The sequence below is a fragment of the Cetorhinus maximus genome, chromosome 10 (genome assembly GCF_964194155.1).
Source record: "Cetorhinus maximus chromosome 10, sCetMax3.hap1.1, whole genome shotgun sequence".
NCBI classification, from domain to species: Eukaryota; Metazoa; Chordata; class Chondrichthyes; order Lamniformes; family Cetorhinidae; genus Cetorhinus; species Cetorhinus maximus.
The window spans coordinates 33,119,270-33,135,244 of record NC_135888.1 but is presented as its reverse complement, the minus strand read 5'-3'; the positions used below and the strand labels follow the sequence as shown (position 1 = coordinate 33,135,244).

Below are 15,975 nucleotides of genomic sequence, written 5' to 3'. Positions count from 1 at the left end.
TAGCATCGACTTATGCAGACAGAGTCTTGTCCAAGATGCCCTAAGTTTGTAGATGACACCAAACTGGTTGATGATATTAACCTTCAACAATCTCAAGGGATCTGAAGAGACTCGGTCCATAGGAAGAGGGGAGGGAGAATGGAGTTCAACACAGGTAAGAGTAATGTTGTGCATGAGATAAAAGATTACATATTAAATGGTAAGGTGCTTGAGGTCAAGGTACATTGAAGAGATCTGAAATAAAAATAGAAAATGCTTGAAGTACTCAGCAGGTCAGGCGGCATCTGTGGAGAGAGAACAGAGTTAATGGCCAGAATTTTCCAGTCCCTTCTGCCAACGGGATCCTCCAGTCCTGCCGAAGTCAATGGACGTTTGAATGGCCCGCCGGGCGGGGCCTGAAAATTCTGGTCAGTGTTTCAGGTTGATGACCTTTCATCAGAACATCGACCTAAAACGTTAACTCTGTTCCTTCTCCACAGGTGCTGCCTGTCCTGCTGAGTATTTCCAGCATCCTCATTTGTTTGCTTTTCAAATAAAGCGATCTGGATGTTTTGGTGGAGAGGTTTTTAAAACTGATAATTTGCCGCTCACAGGTGTGAAAGAGAACACATAAAATGTCAGGATGCAGAGCTATGGGTGGGATTTATAATTTCAAAGGGGTTGAAGTTGTATCTGTCCTGAGTCGCCCTGGAGTACTGTGTTCAGTTTTTGTTCCTGGCACATGAAAGATACAAAATTATTATTGGAGGGAGTCCAGGGGAAAACTAAGAGGCTAATTGGATGAAGTGAGAGAGCTGAGGTAAGAGTACAGATTGGTCATCTTGGGACTGAACTCTGTTTCTCTCTGTCTCTCTCTCTCTCTCCCCCAAGAAGAGGATGGGGACTCAATAGAGCTTTTTAAGCTTTTAATTAGCATGGAAAATTTAGATCTAGGAAAAGTCTTCTGTCTGGTGATAGATTTGAGGATTGAAGGATGCAGCTTAATGTTCAAGGTGTCAAAAGACAATGGAAAATGAGAGAACTATGGTGCATTCATTGTGAACAGGAAGTCATGACAACCCTATTTTTTCAAAATAATGTCTGGTTAATTCCTATATGGGAGAAGGTGCTGGCCTATTACTTGAAAAAATATATGTAGAGTGGTTTCGTAGGCGCAGGCTGGATGAAATGATAATCCTCTCCTGCTCAGAATATTAACTTGTTACTATATTGATAAAAATCCTTCTTTCGTATTCATGTTCTGTTCCTTTGTATGTGCTTGGGCTGCAGCACTGCGCACGTAATGCACGCAGTTTGCATTTAGTTCTGATAGCTGTGTAAACATGTGTTCAAGAGCACACTGCTCCAATGGGCCACAGCTGTGCTCCACTCCTGTAATTCAAGGGGCATTTATAAACAGCCAGTCATATTCGACACTCTGAAAGACATAAGGGAGTCTTTCAGGGGAAGTCAGTAGAACAGTGTTTACTCATGAAAAATGCTTAAAGCAAGAACACCCATTTCTTTTTTCCTGAAGGCTTGCAATCCATGACAGCTGGTTTTGAATATACTGACAACAATTAATCTTGGGTTTTGATAAAGTACGAACAAAATTCTCACTTGACTTTTTCCCTCCCTGCCTTACCCACCCGCCCCCAACACCCCTCCTCCCCCCTCTCCCTCCCCCCCCACCCCCAACCCCTCTCCCCAAAGCAAACCACCGGGATCTCTAAACAGGCAAAGTTGGCGGAGCTGTGTGAAGAACATGTGATTCCCTCAGTTTCTGTAGCACTCCAAAAGTACACACTATTACAGATCGCAACACTTGTACACCACGCTTACAACAGGCAGTTGCTTCTACTGGTCAAAAAGCAATAACCATTAGCCAATTGCATGAATCTCAATCTGAGTTCCCGGTTTCAACGTTGTAAATGCTTTGGGCAGAAACAGCTGTTCTTCCTCGCTCGTTCGCACCTCGTTAAGGTGCACAGAAAGCAAGAACAAACATAAGTAAATAGCACCTCGTTAATGTTCTATTGAACACTTTGCAGAATCATCCCTTAAGTTCATTGCTTAAGTGAACTATACATGAAAAACTGATGCACATTAAAGAAACAATTATGTGCCTGGGTTGTTTAACTGGTTGTTCAGTGAAGGAGTTAAGGTTTGTGTGTGTTCCCCTCTCTGGAGCTTGCTGAGATGTTGCTGAGGGGCATAGATAGGGTAGACAGGAAAGAACTTTTCCCCTTGGTGGAGGGATCAGTAACCAGGGGGCATAGGTTTAAGATAAAAGCAAAAAATTGCGGATGCTGGAAATCCAAAACCAAAACAAAAATAAAAATACCTGGAAAAACTCAGCAGGTCTGACAGCACCTGCGGAGAGGAATACAGTTAACGTTTCAAGTCCGTATGACTCTTCCAGTTCTGTTGAAGAGTCATACGGACTTGAAACGTTAACTGTATTCCTCTCCGCAGCTGCTGTCAGACCTGCTGAGTTTCTCCAGGTATTTTTATTTTTGTTTTTGTTTTGGTTTGGCATAGATTTAAGGTAAGGGGCAGGAGGTTTAGAGGGGATGTGAGGAAGATTTTTTTCATCCAGAGGGTAGTGGGAATCCGGAACTCACTGTCTGAAAAGGTGGTAGAGGCAGATACCCTCAAAACAATAAAGAAGTATTTGGATGTGCACTTGCGATGCCATGGCATTCAAGGCTATGGGCCTAGTGCTGGAAAATAGGATTAAAATAGTTAGGTACTTGTTTGACTGGTGCAGACTTGATGGGCCAAAGGGCCTTTTTCTGTGCTGAAGACCTCTATGACTCTATGAGATGCTCTACCTGATCATGGCTTGTTTTGGAAGGACGGGTCCTGCTCCTGCTTCTCCAACGTCCTGACGACCATGGCCAGGGTGAGTTTGGTTCAGCGCAGTTCGCTGCCCTTGGTCGGGTCTAGTGTCCGGCAGTAAGGAGGGTTGCTCAGAGAGCTGTGGATGCTGATGAGCGATGACACATTCCTGTTATATTGCGCTGTCATGTTCCACCGGCCATCGCGTTCATAGGAACATGCCCACAATAAGCAGTGGGAACTGTGCAAGTGTAGTTACGTAAAGAATGACTTGTATTGATAGGTTATCTTATTGGATCTTCCAGAAACATCCCAAAGCATTTTCATGTATAATTACTTAACTAAAACTGCAATGACACTCTCTCTCTCTCTCATTAATTAAGGGGAGGCGATGACATAGTGGTATTGTCACTGGACTAATAATTCAGAGACCAAGGGGAGAATTTTCTGGTTGGCGAGCAGGCCCCGCCCCTGCTCATGTAAAATGACGAGCGGTGACGTCGAGCGTGCGTCCCGACATCACTGTGCGTCATTTGGATTTTCAGCTCGGTGGGCGACCAGCTGAGTCGGCTGCGCGCCCGCCGAACTGTCAAAGGCCTACAAAGGCCTGTTAAAAACGAATTGAATTAATAAAATGAGCTGCCCATCCAACCTTAAGGTTGGCGGGCAGGCAAAGAGCCCAGGCGGCCTTCACATTTTTCATGGAACCTTATGCATGGGCGGGATGAGGTTTCATGAAGTGTTTAAAAATTCAATAAATTTTTTTTAAAAAATTCGTTGACACGTCCCAGCTCATGTGACACTGTCAGATGAGAGGACATGTTTTAAAAGTTTTTAATTTCATATTGTTTAAACCATAAACTGATCTCCCTGAGGTACCTCTGTGCCTCAGGGAGATTTCTGCACTTCTTCACGCGCATGCGCGAAAGAGCGCAGGCCATGACTCAGGGAACCCCTCCCCCATCCGCACAGGGAGCACTTAGCGCTTTCAGGTGCACATCACACTGGACGGGCCTTAATTGGCCCACCTGCATAAAATGGCGGGGGGACCCAATCGGGGGTGCTGATCGGGTCCACCCCCGCACAACCCCCCGATGGGGGGAAAGTTCAGCCCCTAGGGTAATGCTCTGGAGACCCAGGTTTAAATCCCACCACGGCAGATGGTGGAATTTGAATTCAAGAAAAAAAATCTGGAATTAAAAGTCTAATGATGACCATGAAACCATTGTCAATTGTTGTAAACACCCATCTGTTTCACTAATGCCCTTTAGAGAAGGGAAATCTGCCATCCTTACCTGATCTGGCCTCCATGTGACTCCAGACCCACATCAATGTGGTTGACTCTTAACTGCCCTCTGAACAAGGGCAATTAGGGATGGGCAATAAATGCTGGCCTAGCCAGTGACTCCCACATCCCATGAATGAATTAAAATAAGCACAACACCAATTTTTATGCTCAGCAAGATCCCACAAACAGCCAAGTGATGAATGTCAGTTTTCTGGAGATGTTGATGGAGGTGTACTGACCAGGGCACAGGGAGAAACCTCTACCCTTCTTAGAACATGCAAACTTTAGAATCCACCTATGTAACCACCAGAAGCTTTTGTTTGATCGGAGCTGCATATTTCTCATTGTCATTTGTTTGTTTAATGTTTATCTTTTACAACTGGTGTTGCCATCTTCTGCTGAGGTGAAACAAGATAGTTGCTGGGACAGGGTGGAGGAATGGGGTGGGAAAAAGGTGCGAGTTCGAGGTTTGTTCTGTTGCTGACGAACAATTATTGAAAACCTTAAAAACCTAAATGATTTATGTTTTTACATCAGAAGTACTTCTTTTAAAGCGGCTTTTGTTTAAGGTACAGACACTAAGCAGTTTAGATGACAGCTTAGAAGTTTACAGGCACCCCACTGGATAACCTGAGTAAAAGCAGACAGGTGTTCTCCTTATCACAGAAATGTTACCTGGATCAGCCACACACAGGTACACACATACTTAGAAATGTTTTAATGTGCTTCACTCTCTTCCCACCACCCTATAGAAGACTTCCTTTATGTGCTCAGCGTAAATAGTAAAGATATTTCACTAGACCTAACATACAAAGAAAGTCTTCACTCCTATTGGGAGGCTATTGGTGAAAGCTCAGGTTGCACTTAAATTGCACATCTAGCATTGGTGGAAAACAGTCTCACTTTATAGCAGCGCTGTAGAGTGTAAAATGCAACCCAAATTCTATGTCAGAGCCTGAGCTGATATGGTAAAAAAAGTAGAGTGAGAGTATTTGGAGGAGGATTTCACACTCTTCCTCACGTCGTACGAACATACGAATTAGGAGCAGGAGTAGGGCACTCGGCCCCTCGAGCCTGCCCCGCCATTCAATAAGATCATGGCCGATCTGAATGTCAGTATCATCTTGGGATTATCACCTGAATTACATTACGCAAACTTAATTTTGGTGTGAAGCCAAAGTAACTTCCTTCTTATGTTTATTAGCCCCAGGAGGTCCTTGTTTTTTTTTCTCTCCAAAATTCCTTCTGGGTTGAAACCTCTACACCCAATCATTAGCTTTCAAACTTGGCAAGGAAGACTCGTCGAAGTGGAAGAGCATGCAGCTTTATCCCAGAGTACGAGATGATGCAGTGACTGAGTCTCTCTCCATCCCATATCTGGCCTATGCTGGGAGGGAATGCAAGCCGTTAATTGATCAGGCATACAATGAGAGCAGGAAGGATTAAGAAGGGGGATGATTTGCGCATATCTGACTCCTGTTGATTCCATTTTTTTCCTACTTCCTGTTCTTCTACAGGGAAGAATTCTGGCTGACCTTTCTTTCTAAATTAATTGAGCCTCTTTTTAAACTGCTAAATGTGTAGCCTGTTTAAAGCAGATTCCTTTATCCAATTATGCTTCAAGTGAGGGATTCATTCCCGTTCAAGTTATTCTACAAGTGAACTATAAACTCTCCAAAGATACACACACACCACATTTCACTTTCTCGGATTTACAAATCTTAATTACTAAGTGTTGGCTTGACTCAGTGGTAGCAGTCTCAGCTCTAACTCTGAAGGTTGTAGTATAATTTCCACGGCACAACTTATGACTGATACTCCAATGCCATAATATTAGAAGAGATGCATTATGAAAGGTTTACTTTTTCAGATGAGGTTAGCGAAACCCTGTTTGTCAGATCCACGTAGTTGTAAAAGATCTCTTTGTACTCTTTGAATCAGAGCAAGAAATTCACTTGGTGTTTTGGGAAAGAAATGTAATCAAAAAATGATTAATAGGCAAGTTATCTGACTGATGTTTGCAAGAGCTCATTCTGCTCAAAATGGCTGCTGTTTACCAATGTGAGGACATGTAATTGCATTTCATACCACTTATTGCAACTGATGGGATTTGCAATATCGCTGGAATACTGAAAGATGCTACTTAAATACAAAAGACCCAATTTTAACCTAACCCACCTGACAGATGGATTGGATGCCCATTTTGCATGATTTTATGCTCCATTGACTCTATCCAAATCTCACCCCATACCTGCCAGCCTGCTTGGGTTAAAATTAGGACTAAAGTTTATTTTTTTCAAAACTGCTTTCATTACCACATTTTTTTTTGATTTTTGTGCCTCAGAGATCAAGAATATTTGGATGCTTCTACTGATATCAGTTTTGATCTTGTCACAAAGAATTCCCTTGTAACGAGTTAAGTTTGTTGTGGAGGAACTGAGGGATGAATTTTAGTTGTTAGGTAAAGGTGGGGGGAGGGCGTGATGGTGGTAAAGTGAGTGAGGGGCAAGAAAATTTCTAAATCCTGCACAGAAAAAAATTATAGCATTTCAATTCCAGAGTATTCATAAAATTTAATGCCCACTTATCTCCTGGGAGCAAGATAAAGCATCATGTGAGTCAACTCTTTCTCCCCCCCTTTCTAAGTTGCTATATATCCTTATAATTGCTTGAAGGCTCTTTTAAAACCACGTAGGTTTGTCCTAATGATGCATCCATCAATTGCTTACCTGTATCTATTAAATTTAATGAGGACATTTAGCATTGTGGTGAAATATAGCCATTGGTGACTCATTAATATTGTTTGTCCAAATACGTGTGAGAAAGGGTCATGGGGCACAATGCATAAGTACAAACATGGCCGAAAATAAGTTTTATGAAGCAGTTGTGAAGGATTCTAACCTTTTTAGTAATGACAGTTGAAGCACAGCAGTCACCGCCATCATAACTGCAGTAGGCTCTGTTGTTATTTCCATCGCAATAGTTGTCCCCCACGAAAGGCTGCTATGGCAATAAAAACAATAGGAATTAAAATCTGTAGAGTTTGCAAAGAAACTAACTCTTGTCTTTCAGAATTTTGTTCTATCAAAGTGAGGGACGACTTTTGCAGACGACACTTACTTTCTCCCCCCACCGCTCCCACCCTCAAACAATTTTTAGATTTGATAGCAGTGTTGAGATCTAGTTAGGCTTTCCCAGTGAGACAAAAAAAAAAGACATGCATCTATATAGTGCCTGTCACAACCGCATTACATCTTGAGGTGCTTTACAGCCATTTAAGCGCTTCTGAAATGTAGGAAGCACAGCAGCCACTTTGCACACTGAAAACTCCCACAAACAGCAATGTGATAATGACCAGATAATTTGCTCCTGTGATGTTTATTGAGGGATAAATATTGGCCTGAACACCAGGGACAAAATTTTGCTGTCGGCGAGCAGGGGGCGTGGCCCGCTCGCCGACGTGTAAAATGACACGGGATGATGTCGGGCGGAACCCCCGACGTCATACCGCCCCATTTAAATTTTCAGGAAGGCGGGGGCACGGCAAAATCAGCTGCGCACCCGCCAACCTGTCAATGGCCAATTGAGGCCATTGACAGGATCATTTAAACAATTAAAGGACCTGCCCGTCCAACCTTAAGGTTGGCGGGCAGGCCAGGAGCCCCGGCGGCAAATAGAAAAAACATGAAACCTCATCCACCAGCAGGATGAGGTTTCATGCAGGGCTCTAAAAAGTTTATTAAAGTTTTACTGTAATTTATGAACATGTCCCATCTCATGTGACATTGTCACATGAGGGGGACGTGTTAGGGAATTTTTTTTTTCTATTTTTAATCTTTTTAAAAGTGTAAGCGATCTCCCTGAGGCAGCATTTAGACTCAGGGAGATGTGTGCTCTTTCATACGCAAAAAAGCGCACTCTCGCTTTTGGGGAACTCCCCCCGCCCGCACAGGAAGCGCATTGCACTTCCCGCCGGACATCACGTTGGGCAGGCCTTAATTGGCCCGCCCATGTAAAATGGCGGCGGGGCCCGCTTCTCCGGCAGGGATCGGCTCCCCGCCCACTGGAGATTGGGTCGGGCCCGCCCGCCCGACAAACATAAAATTCTGCCCCAGGAATAACTCCCCAGCTCTGTTTTGAAATCGTGCCATGGGATCTTTTACATACACCAGAGCAGACAGCTGGGACGTTGGTTCAATGTCTCATCCCAAAGACGACAGTTCCAACAGTGCAGCACTCTTACAGTACTGCACGAGAGTGTCAGCCTTCATTTTTGTGCTCAAGCCCTGAAGAGGGCCTTTAACCCAGAACCTCGTGACTTAGGTGTAAGTGCTACCACTGGGATACAGCTGAACAAATGCAGTTCATGCCAATGTTAAATTATGGAGTTGCATCCAATGGGAATTGGAGTGAGCATGTCCAAATTTATTTTACTTAAGATAACCTCTTTCGCTGTAAGGCACCTTCCCTCTCATTAGTCTTGGACTCAAACTCAAAGCCTCAATTGTGAGGGGAGTTCTGTAACTTCCTGCTTCAGGTAGGCACAGATTCACTGGCAGCATAATTTACATTCTGCATTTTAGATTAATCTTTCTTAATATTCTGCCCATTATGTTTGTACAGAAGCCTCGGATTAGGCCTTTTATAGTAACCAGATAAGATTTTAATCACCATAAATTCCCAGGGAAGGCACATGTATGTTTTGTTGTAGAATCGTCAAAAAGGGTATTTTTCAAACTATTAGTAACTAAAAATATACTTGTTTATTATTCTCTATAGTTAAATGCAGGGAGTTGTAGGTAAACTTTAATAAGGAATATGGTGTGAACATTGGAACTGATGGACTCAACTAACATTTACCTTTTAAATGTTGTACATTTGCATGCTATTCATTGATTTGCCTTCTGTATTTTTGAGATTAACTATTTCAATACTCTGCTGGCCAGTTTCCCATCTTCCATTGACCATAAAATTAAGCTCATTCAAAACATAACCCGTATTCTAATTTGCACTAAGTCCCTTACACCCATCATGCCTATGCTTGCTGAGCTACATTGACACTGGATCCACCAATGTCACTAATAAAAATTATTGTCTCCAAATCCTTCCATGGCCTTCCCCCTGCCTTGTTATGCTCCTGTGAAGCAATTTGGGATGTTTTGCTATCTTAAACGCTCTACATAAATGCAAATTGTTGGTGGACAGGGACAGTTTCACTAATTATTTTGGCCAAGCAAAATAATAAAGTTAAAGGATCAGTTTAAACACACTTTCATTGTCTGTGGTATATACTGCCTTTCACTCCCATGGTGTAATGACTTGACGGAGTGGAAACAGATAAGCTTTATTTCAAAGAGCTTTTCAGATGCTACATGCTCGATCGGGACTCTTATAAGGAAACCCCATCCCTGGATTGCCTGTGCTTAGGGCTCATTAGTTGGACCCTCCAAGAATATCACGTGACCCCTGATAGACAGCAGGAGAGGCTATACTTTCAGTTACTACAGTTTCCTTAGTGTGGAGACAGGACTTGGTCTTCACAAGGACTGGGCATGTCATGGACAGATGCATCTATGACAGGTAGATGGGTGAGAACAAGGCCTAGTATGGTTGGCAGATATGTCCTATAGGATTCAGTCAGCTTGACCATTAATGATGCTATTGAGCCACTCTTGGCGATGGACATTGAAGTCCCCCACCCAGAGTACATTCTGTATTCTTGTCATCCTCAGTCTTTCCTCCAAATGATGTTTGGCATGAAGGAGCATTGATTAATCAGCTGAGGGAGGATGGTAAGTAGTAATTAGCAGGTTTTCTTGCCTGTGTTTGACCCAATGTCACGAGATGTCATGTGGTCCAAGTTAATGTTGAAAGCTTCCAGGGTAACTCCCTCCCAACTATGTAAAACATGCTGTCACCTCTGGTAGGTCAGTCCTACTGGGGAGACAAGACATATGCAGGGGTGGTGATGGATGAGCTTGGGAAAAAGGCTGAAATGTATGATTTGGGGTATGGCTATCTCAGGCTGTTGCTGGACATATCTATGGACTCCCACTTTTGGCAGAAGTCTTGACTTAGTGAGGAGGACTTTGCAGGATTGTCTGGATTGGGTGCCTTTGTCATTTTTGGTGCCTCAGCCAATGCCAAGTGCTCTGTTCTGTTTGGTTCTTACTATAGTTAGTTGTGGCAGTTGGTATAGCTGAGTGGCTTGCTCAGCCATTCCAGTGGGCAATTAGGAGTCAACCAATGCTGTGAATCTGGATTATCCTATAGTCCAAACTGGGTAAAGATATCAGATTTCCTTCCCTAAAGGACATTAGTGAACCAGATAGGTTTGTATCACCATCTGGTAGTTTCATGGCCAACATTACTGATTTTAGCTTCTTATTCTATAATTAACAGAATTTAAATTCCCCAATTGTTGTGGTGGGATTTTGAACTCCTGTCTCTGGCCCATTAGTCCAAATCATTGGATTACCAGTCGTACCCTTAGCTCGACAAGTAACTGCCAGCTCAGAGGTTGGCCACTGACACGTGCAGCAATCACACATTGTGATCGTTACAAAGACATGTGGCACGATTCTGCATGAATCAGCATTGGGAAATACAGAGTCACATGCTTGACCAAAGATTTGGAGTGGGAATCATGTCCAAGGAGGGAGAAAAATAGATTGTTCTGATGTTCTGATAAATATGGAATAGACTGTTGGGAATTCACAAAAAGAAGTACCTGACCCCCTCTGGCAATGACAAAGCATGAGGTAGCCATCCACACAAACCACAAAGACCAAGACTGTGTAGCAACAAACTTTCTCCCAAGGACAGCCCCTTGGTGGAACAAGCTGCCAAAGGAAATAGTCACAGCCCCATCACTTGAAATCCTCAAAACCCATCTCTAGATTATTTCCATTTATAAGATTTTTTTTATTATCAGGATTACCATCACCGCAGGTCATACCTGATTTAACTAGCATTAACCATATAAGTGGTAGAAAACGGATGTTAGCTCGTGATGCCGATACAACCAAAGCAGAAGTTTTCAGCAAATGGTGGAAGCTCCTCCTGTAATAGTGCATTTTACTTGGTGGCTCCTGACGCGCGGCTTTGCATTTTTTGATTGCTGTACATATTTCGTATTTCGGTTTACTAAAGTCTTGAGATTCACAATCTGCTATGGTGTTCAGAGTTGGAGGTGCATAATTATGACACTGCTAACAGTTTGTGTCAGAAAAATGAATCAGCCTTGTAAGGGTCGGGCAATGCCACACAGGCAACCATTTCAAAATCTAATTAGAACTGCATCTCTGACTTTTCTTTTTGAAAAGGAAAAGGCCAAAATGGCACTGACTAAACTGGGAGGTTGGTTGCTTTTCGTCACAGCAGTGTGATATAGGATCACAAGAGGGTCCCAGCTTTCATGTGTGGGCTGTGTGGAATTAGCTGTTCTCAGCCAAGGTTGTAAATCCTTTAGAACTGTTCCCAAATGTCCCTAGACTCAGACAAGAGAAAAATCAGCAAGCTTCTCTTATCCAGTGACTCCCGCAATGCATGGAGATTGGGAAGGGACCAGGATTGGCATCACCAATGATCAAATACTGTTCCAGCAGCCAATGCAAAGCTCCACACTGAGAGCAGGGCCTCCTAAAGTGTCTGCCATGTCTTGTCATGCTCCGGTATTCAATTGTGGAAGACAGGGTAACTATTTTTACATGCTGTAATGAGCTGCATTTCTTAGTTTCCATCCTTTTACTGAAGAGGTGAAGATGAACTTATATACAGCACACTACACAATAAATTGCATGAAGAAAGATGCATTAATATTTTCATTTGCAGGATTTTCATGTTGATCATTTATATGTTCAAGGGTGCTCTTTCAGACCTATAAAACTTGCTTAAGTTTCTTAGTTGTTCACATTGTCCTGACTAAAATATAATTTTCTTCAATGTGAGACAAATGTAGTTCATCATCTCAAAGAAAGCTGGTGAAACAGACAGCTCATGAAGTACTTTGATGTTGCTGCATTGCCGTTGAGTCTTCTCTACTGTCGTCTCATCCTTATTTACAACTGTTCTCAAGGAAAACTATTCATTTCCTGGGGGTGCAGTCCAGAAGCTTTACTGACTGATCTTAGTGTGTTGGTGGGGTAAGTGTGGGAAAATAACTTGAGACTTAAGATCCAGAAGCTGTGTTTGAACTAAAAGTCTTGGAGTGGAGAAAGTATGATTGGAAGCAGGATTGAGAAAAGCCTATCTGGTTCAAGCTACTGGTTGTGTCTATGAACAAGACCCAGTCAGTTGGTTTTCATCTCTCTCCTGCTGTGATGTGAAATGTGTATTTCTCTTCCTGTGAACTGCTCTGGTTTACAGAATTTCTCTCCATCCTCCCAGATTCTTGCAAAGGATCTTGTTCCCCTCCACATTTTTGATGTCACTCCTCCAAACCCCACCACTGACCTTCCCTACCTGACTATAACAACAGATTTTTGCTTCCGTTGCTGCCTTTAGTATTTTATTCAAGTGCAACGACTAAACTGCACACAATAGTGTTGTGTGTGAATCTAATGGATTGCAACAGGAGACAAAAGGCATTTTCTCAGATCATTCATTTTTTTTCCCTCTTCACTCAGTTCTTCTAATGTGATTTCTAATTACTAACTTTCTCTGAATCCTCTCAACTGTGATTAGATCATTTGTTAATTTTCTATAGAACCTTCTCTTACTAACAGTTCTGGCCTCTTATCTTTCATGTTCCTTTCCTTGTTTTTCTAATTTTCTCCCTTCCTCCCCTGAAGGCAATGGATCATGTTGGCGTACAGGTCAGTAGGAGCAAGCACCCTCCAGTCATTTAGGCGATTGCCATATATGAATCTAGCCATCATGCGTTAAAAGACTACTTGACCAGAGTTTTTTAGAGTCTTGGCAGAGTGGTAGTTTTCTTGCCTCTGAGTCAGAGGGTCACAAGTTCAATCCCTATTTCAGAGGCTTGAGTGCATCACCTCAGCTGATAATTCAATGTAGTACTGGTGGATAACTACACTGTCAGAAGGGCTTTCTTTCAGATGAGGTATTAAACCAAGAGCCTACCTGTTGGATGTAAAAAATCCTTGGGGTGGAATTTTATGCTGGTGGGATGTTACGGTCCTGCTGAAGTCAATGGGATTTTGAATGGCTTGCCGCATTTTATGGCCCCACCCCTGCTATGATGGGGCCATAAAATTCCTCCCTTGGTGTCTTGGCCAATATCTCTCAAGCGACGTTTCTAAAACAGACTATTTAGCCATTTAACTCTGTTGTTTTTCCCTACATTACAATAATGGTTGCAATTTCAAAAATCATTGGCAATGAAACGCTTTGGGATATCTCCAGGCCATGAAAGATCATAAATGCATAATATGCAAGTTCTTTCTTTTATTGGTGGTGAGATGAGTCTTTGCAGTTTAGTCCCATCACCATATATCCATATATATGCACTTCCTAGCAGGAATCACAAGACAACTGGAATGGGAACCTAGCTTCTATTTTTCCTGTCTGGCTTGGTGGGTGGGGTGTGTTACGGCTGAGGTAGGGGCGTTTATGTTGGGGCCAGTTTTAATGCTCCACTGCCCAAGCTGAGATCAGACCAATGATTGAACCTGAGATCTTTTCGGCCCTTATAATTTGGCTAATTTTAAAAAATTCATTTATAGGATGTGGGTGTCGCTGGCTAGGCCAGCATTTATTGTCCATCCCCAATTGCCCTTGAGAAGGCGGTGGTGATAAACTGACGGTTATCATAGGAGCTTAGTAGTAACATTTTTACATTGAAGAGCAGAGAATCCTTCTCAAGCCCTGTAGGACAGGATTTATCTCGTTCCACTTTAATACACTTGGCAGCTGCAGTTACACCTGTAATCCCAAATACCATACATAGCCAGATTAAAATGTAACTTTAGTAGGGCACTAAAAGTGGCCCATGGCCTAAAAAAAGAAGAAAGTCAGGGTTTCAACTATTATTTGTTATTCGAGGACTCTGCTCTAAGCTTCATTCATTGACATCAGAGAAAGATGGAATCAAGCTCGCGTGTAATGATTTCTCCACTACCTCCCAGTCAAAGAAACTATCAGCAGAGTCATGCTTCAAGAATGGGAACTTGAATGACATGCTTACAGGTACGTTAGTGGTTGTGGAACTGTGCCCCACAGATGAGGCAGGAGAAAAAAAATGTCATATGTGCATTTACTTTTCTGTCTTTCACCTTCATGACTATATTCCTTCAGAAACTTGGGGGGAGCAATGCTTCCAGTCCCAGCACAAAACCCTGGAGAAATTCTCTTTCTCCCGCCAAAACAGGATCAATTGAGAGATTCTTATTTTCTGCGTATCCCATCGGTTAGGTTGAATACGATCTGACGCGTTTCCTGGCTGGGTGTAATTGTGTTCATTTAATGCTGAAAGCTAATGGATTTAATTACTTTGTCATTAAATTTTAAAGCAAAATTAGCCTCGTATTGCCTTGAGAATACATAACCTTGCCTCACATGCTATTTATATCTAATCATTACTTACATTCATGAAGGATTCTATTACAATGTGAGGTCTCCCAATGGATATGTTGAATCATTCCTGCGTTGAATACATGTCCTGCATTTCTAGAGAGCTCGCGGTCGATTCAATATCTAAATTAGGAATGGCTACTGGTTTTCATTTAGACAGGACATAGAGGGCTATACAGTGCATCTGCAAGTCCCACAATTACGTACTGACCTTTCTCCTGCCATGGAAACTTTCCGTGACCTCCTGAATGCTCCATGATCCTGGTGCTTGTCATGTTGCCAAATCAGAGAAGCAAAAAAAAAAATGCTTACAAAAAATTATGTGTAGTTTCCCATGTGGCATAGCGAGTGTATCCAGTGAGTAACTGAGCCAGCAATGCCCTACATCCAATCGCTGGTCCGTGTCAAGTTCACTGATCTCACCTGGGCAGTGGTTGGGTTGCCGCAATTTTATTTTTTATACATTCATGGAATGTGGGCGTCGCTGGCTAAGCCAACATTTATTGCCTATCCCTAATTTCCCTCGAGAACTGAGTGGCTTGCTAGTCCATTTCAGAGGGCATTTAAGAGTCAAACACATTGCTGTGGGTCTGGAGTCACATGTAGGCCAGACCAGGTAAGGTTGGCAGATTTCCTTCCCTAAAGGACATTAGTGAACCAGATGGGTTTTTACGACAATCGACAATGGTTTCATGGTTATCATTAGACTCTCAATTTCAGATTTTTTTAAAAATTGAATTCAAATTTCACTATCTGCCATGATGGGATTTGAACCTGGGTCCTGGAAGCATTACCCTAGGTATCTGGATTACTAGTCCAGCAGAAAACCCTGGAGACATATTCCCTTTCTCTCCCCTAATAGGGTCAATTGAGAGATTCTTATTTTCTGCATATCCCGTCAGTTAGGCCGAATAAGATCTGATGTGTTCCCTGCTGGGTGTAATTATGTTCATTTAATGCTCGGATTAGGGATAGAAATTCTCTCCAAAGCTTCAAATTGATATGCAGTGACTCCTGGAAGCAATCAGGGTCAAAATCCTAGAACTTCCTTCCCAACAGCACTGTAGGTGCACCTACACCACTTGGACTGCAGCGGTTCAAGAAGGCAGCTCACCACCATTTTCTCAAGGGCAACTAGTGATGGGCAATAAATGCTGGCCTAGCCAGTGAAGCCCACTGAATGAATATTAAAAAAAATGTGGGCGCACATGTGGCAACAGCTGGATCAGTTTTGAGTTTGGTGCCCTAAATATTCAAATAATTTCCTGACACAGTGTCAGGGCTCACGTGTACAACATCCATGCTGACGAGTCACCAGATACCTTCAGATACCT

The 15,975-nt window shown here is 42.7% G+C and overlaps 1 protein-coding gene across 2 annotated transcripts in view; it reads right to left on the bottom strand.

Annotated features, from left to right (window-relative positions):
• The window catches only part of pappaa (pregnancy-associated plasma protein A, pappalysin 1a), a 314,646-nt gene that overhangs the window by 63,513 nt on the left and 235,158 nt on the right, over window positions 1-15,975 (bottom strand). The window contains exon 21 of one of the 2 annotated variants that reach the window (XM_078550327.1): window positions 7,010-7,111. In XM_078550327.1, coding sequence (XP_078406453.1) covers window positions 7,010-7,111 — 102 coding nt within the window. The remainder of the gene's footprint in view (window positions 1-7,009; window positions 7,112-15,975) is intronic. The other variant, XM_078550328.1, reaches the window with a different exon arrangement.